At 39.9% G+C, this 6,990-nt stretch overlaps 1 protein-coding gene across 3 annotated transcripts in view; it reads left to right on the top strand.

Annotated features, from left to right (window-relative positions):
* Nucleotides 1-664: 664 nt before the first annotated feature.
* Nucleotides 665-6,990, top strand: part of mtor (mechanistic target of rapamycin kinase) — a 133,853-nt gene continuing 127,527 nt past the window's right edge. For 2 of the 3 annotated variants that reach the window (XM_044117467.1, XM_044117449.1), the window contains exons 1-7: nt 845-948; nt 1,251-1,387; nt 2,918-3,026; nt 4,372-4,604; nt 5,126-5,326; nt 5,603-5,737; nt 5,805-6,080. In XM_044117467.1, the coding sequence (XP_043973402.1) occupies nt 918-948; nt 1,251-1,387; nt 2,918-3,026; nt 4,372-4,604; nt 5,126-5,326; nt 5,603-5,737; nt 5,805-6,080 (1,122 nt within the window). In that variant the 5' untranslated portion in view covers nt 845-917. Of the gene's footprint in view, nt 820-844; nt 949-1,250; nt 1,388-2,917; nt 3,027-4,371; nt 4,605-5,125; nt 5,327-5,602; nt 5,738-5,804; nt 6,081-6,990 lie in introns of those variants that run through there. The other variant, XM_044117457.1, reaches the window with a different exon arrangement.

The following is a 6,990-nucleotide window of genomic DNA, read 5'->3' as shown; positions in this document are numbered from 1 at the left end:
CATTGCCCAGTTAAGATTTAAAGATGCTATCTTATAAGAATCCATGTTAGGTGAGAAGTTAAAGACAACCCACCATAAAAACTATAAAAAAATACAGTGCTATGGTACATAATTTTTATGTACCACATCACTATTGGTACATAATAGTGTACTATTTTCTAGCCTAGTTTTGTACATTATTTTCTTTAATCTGAATACTTCCTGATCTGTCAAACCTTATAGGCTACTTCCTTGTTCCTAATTGTGATATCTTGCTGAGAAATAAAATAATCTCCAATTAGTAAATTATCTTTCAACTTTTATTCCTCTCAGACCTTGTTGTAGAATCCTTTCCCCATGTAAGGTTTACTAGACTAGCTTAGACACTTAAAAGACTCTACTGGGTATCTAGGTTCTTTGATGCTTGTTTGACACTTCCTTTCTCTCTGTAGTGAGCTTCAGGTGGGCTGGAAATTAATGTGGCGCTGTTTGATATTTTTGTTTCCTAATGATTACCTGTCACAAACTATTAGATGATAATTTTTTATTTGCTCTCATATGCTGTCTGTGTGGGCACATCGCTTCCCTATCAGTTAGGTAGAAAGGGAAAAAAAGAAAATAAAACTTCATGAAGCTTTGAGTTGCGCTCAGTCTTACGCAGTTTGCGCAGCTGAACCCTTGTGAGGGATTCCCCCCATGCATTACTTTGCAGTCGCTCCAACACAGACATACATCTGTTAGTCACCGAGAGCTGTCCTAGGCTATTAGTAATACAATGAGAAATACCCTGGATAAGCCGAATAGTATTTAAGCGGCCGTCCGGCATATTAATACAAACACGTAAGTAAGTCAGAGGGCTGCTGCTCTGCGCACTGTAGGAGCTACGTGAGCTAGCTTAGCATTAGCACCGGGGCTAAAGCTAACTAAACAAAACAAGCATGACCCTGTCTTGCCTCAGCTACAGTGCCTGTAAGTGTCTAAGCTAGTCTAGTAACGTAACGTAACTTAATTATTTAAAGCAAGCAAAGGTCATTGCTTGTAATGTTTATAACTGTCCATGAACGTTAACAGGTAATTCCCTTGCTAACTTAACTCGTTAGCTTGTAGCTGTCTTTAAACGACATAAGATGTCTTCTCATTTATAACATTCCACCCATTCATTCCCATTTTATGAATGTCTCGTGCATATTCGTTTTGCCTCGTTAAAGGGTAAGCCCTACTAACCCAGAATGATGATGTGGCACCTCTCCCGTGTAACTTGTTATTTTCAGATAAAACCATGGTGATCATGTCAGGGACAGCCACAGTGCTGCAGCAGTTTGTCAGCGGGCTGAAGAGCAGAAATGAAGACACCAGAGCAAAATCTGCCAAAGATCTGCAGCACTATGTCACCACAGAGCTCAGAGAGGTACCACACACACGCATGTACACACAACACGCTAAGTTTACAAGGAGACATCTCAGGCATGAACAAAATGTTCAGTTCTCAGCGGTGACATTACATTATGGCATTTACTTCTAAATAATATAAATTTAAACCAAATGTGTGCTCATCTAACTACAGACATCTAGCATGTAACATTGCAGTATCTGTAATACAAACTACAGTATTAGTTGGTAATGAATTAGAAATATATTGACATCACATAGTAGGTGTTTGCAATATTGATATTATAAATGACTTTTTGGAATGTTTTATTTGTTGACGGTAATACTCCAAGCAAACAGGTCCAATGTGACATTCCCTGGGTATGTTGAGCAAAATTACCACAAATATTTAAAATAACATCTAGGGTCCAGTCAAAATGTAGCCAGATATCTGGGAAAAACAATAAATTTTTTGGCCTTCCACCCACACAAAAGGTCTGTTTTATACCACTAAACATTATTATTTATGAAAACTCAGACCAAAGTGGAGATTTGAGAAAGCTCTGTAATTGTGTGTATACAAACGGAGAATTATGGTCCTGCGCATTATAGTCTGCGACAATATATTCACACACTTGCTTTGACATGACTTCCAATCGCTATCTTGTGTTTTATTATTTTTATATTCTAATAGTTCTTTAAAAGTAGTCCAGCTTATATATTTGTCCACACAAATGAACCTCCTGGCCCCATGTTTAATCCTTAACAGGAAGTTGTGTTTTTTATTTTGAAAGATTCTCATTGGTTGATGTAGCTTTTAGCTTTGAGTTACATGGTGTGGTTTGGGTTTGGCATGTTTGTAACAGCGCTTGCTCAGGAGTGGATTTATGGGTCCATGTGGATGAAAACTTACAATATTATTCTTTAAAACGATGTGGCAGAGACGTACGTTTTTTATAAAGATCTGACTATGTGTACAAGGCCTGAAGCATGATCTCTTTGGTGTTTCTGCAGTTCTGAAATTATAACTTGGCAAAAAATAATAGAGTAATCCCCAGAATTGGCATTGAGTTTTTAATGTTACACTAATCTGGAAGAAACTTCCAGAAAACTGCAAAACTGCCGAAACACTGAGTTCCTTTAAATCTGGGCTAAAAACACTCAGGGCCAATTAATAATAGCTGGACCACTGATGAATATATTTGATAGATTTGCTTGAGGATTTTAGACAAAACGTGATGTTTGTTACGTGTGTTATGTTTTTATGGTATAAAGTTCTTTGTTGCTAAAATGTGCTACACTTGACCTGTCTTATTGCAGGTGGAGTGAATTTAATCTTTGGATGCCAGTAATGTAATTAGCCTGATGCATGGAGTTTTATTACAATAGATACTCACACTTATTCACTATAAATCCAGCAGCCATAAACAGTTTGTTACTATCGTCGTCATAGCAACAAGCTGTGAAATTTAGTCATTATTTCTTAATCTCCACAGTTCCAGTACTTGTACCACCATGACAGTGGTGTCTTAAGAGTCTAATTATTTGTTGTATGGTTTTTGTGCCACAGCTGAGCCAAGACGAAGCCACTACATTCTACGATGAGTTAAACCACCACATATTTGAGCTGGTATCCAGCTCTGATGTGAATGAGAAGAAAGGCGGCATCCTTGCTATAGGTAAGCTCCACGCACAAGTAGGCCTGTTGCGATAAACGATAAATCAATTAATCGTATGATAAATTAAAACTATCTACGTCATTTCAATTATCGCCTTTATCATCTCTTCCGGCCTTTTTCTCTTTCTGTTGATGACACTGAATGAAGAAAGGCTCAACTCCGCTGCTCTTCACTGACCCTCCCTTCCTCATATACTTAGTGTAATGTCCAGTTCACACTACACCATCTTAGAGCTGTCGGCTGATTGTTGGCCCATTTTCAAAACCTGAGAGATCACACATCAACCGACAGAAATCCTAGGAATAACGGTTCCATCAGGTTTAATCGTGCCGTGTGGTGTCCAACAATGGGCACAAAATAATGGCTACAAGTCCAGTTAACTCATTTTAAAACCAGGCATTAATCAATGCTTTACTACAATCTACCTGCAATGCATGTGGCTTTAGTGTCAGTGTAACGTCCTGACTGAATGAAAATCATTATAATCTATTTATGTCACGTTAACGAGGTTCATCAACTGCGTAGCAATTTCCTTCCAACTCCTCCCCTCTCATTTCTATATTCTTTGCATGAAATGTTTTATAAACATGATATTGTTTCCACATATCATCTCCAATGTCTGCTGGACTTTGGGTTGTGCCGTGTCAGCTGTTTGGGATTCCCCAGGCTGCATTAACGCTCCCAGTGGGGAAAACCCCTGATTTAGATCGGAGCTGCTACCACGATCTACCGTAACACACCACACACTACAAGATGATCGGTTACGAAATCACAAGAGACAATCTTAGAACGATATATGTTCTAAGATTGTCGTAAGGGAAAAATGTAGGAGTGAACTAACGTGTAGTGTGAACTATTGCATCAGGTAGTCGATGTTCCATCTTCTCTATTTAAATCTAATGATTACTGAAGGGCAATATGGTTTACAGACTTCATAATCTGCACTCTTTTGGTTGAATGCAGTATTTATTTACACTTTGGTGTTTTTATTCAAGTACATTTTTGTTAATGGAGACTGAGAATTCATTTTATTTTTGTTTTTGGTTGTTTTATTTATTTTACATAAAACAACCAACCCTAACCCTTACCAGTGTTAAGTGTTCTTTTGAAAATAAAGTGTATCTATCTTTGGCAGAAAATCGCATGCATTATTATGTCATTTCCCTTAAATCAGTGTAAAAAGGCCTTTAAACAATATTATTGTTTATCGCAATAACTTTTGAGACAATTAATCGCTCAGCAAAAATTGTTATTGTAACAGGCCTAGGCGCAAGCTTCTCACTCAAGTGTTTATGAACCTGGGCTTTGTGGGAAATTAGCATCTGCCGTGGCCATTTCTTTCCAGTGAGTCTGATCGGAGTGGAGGGAGGCAATGCCACCAGGATCAGTCGATTCGCCAACTACCTCCGTAACCTGCTCCCTTCCAGCGATCCAGTGGTTATGGAGATGGCCTCCAAAGCCATGGGCCACCTATCGATGGCCGGAGACACGTTTACTGCCGAGTATGTGGAGTTTGAGGTGAAGCGGGCTCTGGAGTGGCTGGGAGCCGACAGGAATGAAGGGAGACGCCATGCAGCGGTAAGTCACTGTCCGTCAACACTTGACTGTGTTTGTTGTTCAAATACTCTGACCTGTTTGAGGGGATATGAGGGCAGATCACACCATAGGGTTAGTTTTAATAATGTGTTTAGTGTTGAAGTCTTTTATTCTCCTTGCTCTGTTTTCTATATTGTTGACTTATATTTATGCCGTTTTCATAGTTTATAGAAATGTTTTTAAAGAACCATCTGAATGGTCTTAACTTGGATGTGCATCCCATTGTATTCTAAACCTCTGTATTCTAAACAGTCATGTCACAATCATTCGACTTTTCCGTCATTGATGTGAGACGTGCGTCATAATTCTACACCAGAAGAAGCCAGAACAGATTTCAGGAACTTTGAAGTTCTTGAAGTCTGTGTACTTTTTAGGTTCATATTTTGCTGCCTTGAAAAGCTTGACCCTTTTTCAACATCTCTATAGTGTTTTATGTGACTGCTGTCTGTTAGTTTCTAAACTGGAAAGCAGTGACGGATCGAGTGGCTTTGCGTCTCCTCCAGGTGTTGGTGTTGAGGGAGCTGGCTGTGAGCGCACCAACCTTCTTCTTTCAGCAAGTGCAGCCTTTCTTTGACAACATCTTCTATGCGGTGTGGGATCCAAAGCAGGCCATTCGAGAGGGAGCGGTGTCCGCTCTGCGGGCTTGTCTCATCCTCACCACACAGAGGGAGACCAAGGAAATGCAGAAGCCTCAGTGGTACAAAGTAAGGCTTTGAGCTGAAAAAATCTCTGTAATATTGATTGACAGCGCTTAGACCCCAATCCTAACTGTGATTGGTTGTTTTTGATTGGGAGCGCTGTATTTCTTCAGACAACAATAGTAGCTCAGGGAAGAGGTGGACTGACTCAGTTTTATCAAAAATTACCTGTTTCATGTTACATTGTCACAACATGGTGACAGTTTTAAATAAAACGTAAAATGTCTGTTTTTGATGGTAGTTAGACAGTGCAGCTATAAGTGTTTGTGTTTTGTGGAACAGCAAACCTTTGAGGAGGCAGAGAAAGGCTTTGATGAGACTCTGGCCAAGGAGAAGGGGATGAATCGTGATGATAGAGTTCATGGTGCACTGCTGATCCTCAACGAGTTGGTCCGGATCAGCAGCATGGAGGGAGAGGTGAGTTGGTATTTCCCTCCGGACGCTCGGTTTGTGTCATCAAGCTAAGTCGTTCCCCCTTCTGCAGCGAATGCGCGAAGAGATGGAGGAGATCACCCAGCAGCAACTGGTTCACGATAAATACTGCAAGGAGTTGATGGGATTTGGAACAAAGCCGCGCCACATCACGCCCTTCACCAGCTTCCAGTCGGTGCAGCCACAGCAGTCCAACGCCCTGTTGGGGTTGCTAGGCTACAGCACGCCGCAAAGTTTCCTGGGCTTCGGTGCCATGCCAGTACCTGCTAAGAGCTCCCTGGTGGAGAGCCGGTACTGCCGAGAGCTGATGGAGGAAAGATTCGACCAGGTGGGAGTCACACCAGGCAGAGCAATGCTAAGTATCCTCTGGTCTAATTCCATTTCTGGGTTGGAACAATAGGAGTCTAAAAAGTAGTCTAATAATGTTGATCCAAAGTGTATAAACTAGATACTCCTATTCAGGTTTGGTAGATAAGTATAAGTAAGTATCCTACAGTCTAATTCAATTTCTGGATTGGAAGAATAGGAGTCTACAATGTAGTTTGTTCTAATACCTGTTCTGGGTTGCTAAATAAGTGTAAGTAAGTATTCTCTGGACTTTCTCAGTATGCTCTAAATTTTTAAAAGTAATGAGTACTCCACAGTTTCTAAGTAATAATTTTTAAAACTAAATGTTCCTGTTCTGGAAGATTTTTTTTCTGGATTCTAAGTTTGTTCTAATTCCTTTACTGGGTTGCAGTAATAGGAGTCTTTCTGCATAATAATCTAAAAATTGATCTAAGAAGTATAATATTGGTCTAAATAATGAGTACTCTAAATTTCTAAAACAAAAAAATAAGCTAAAGAGTGGGTTAAAAGTGAGCACTCCACAGTTTCTAAATAGTAAAAGGGGAATGAAATAAAAAGAGGAAAGAACACATCAGGGCACATAGCAATATTCAGACAAAACAAAGACATGAGTGAAGGCAGTGACATCACAGGGCCATGAAACCCCGTTGCTTAGCCTCCCAGCAGGAGTCCGATACGATGTTATCGAGGCATATCCTTGGGAATGCTCAGCTCCAAGCTGCATTAGTTTACAAATCTTGAAGGAGATTGGAAATATGCAGCCCTTCTAAGGCAGCATGGGAAAGTCAATTCAGATACAAAATGTATAAGTTGGGTAGATTATAGATTTCGATCTCCCCTAAAGTCTCTCCAATACATCTCAGTTCCCAGTTATCCAAATTAGTGTGGCC

This window comes from Gambusia affinis, linkage group LG01 (assembly GCF_019740435.1).
Source record: "Gambusia affinis linkage group LG01, SWU_Gaff_1.0, whole genome shotgun sequence".
NCBI classification, from domain to species: domain Eukaryota; kingdom Metazoa; phylum Chordata; class Actinopteri; order Cyprinodontiformes; family Poeciliidae; genus Gambusia; species Gambusia affinis.
The sequence above is the reverse complement of the archived record's forward strand: the minus strand, read 5'-3'. Positions and strand labels throughout refer to the sequence as shown.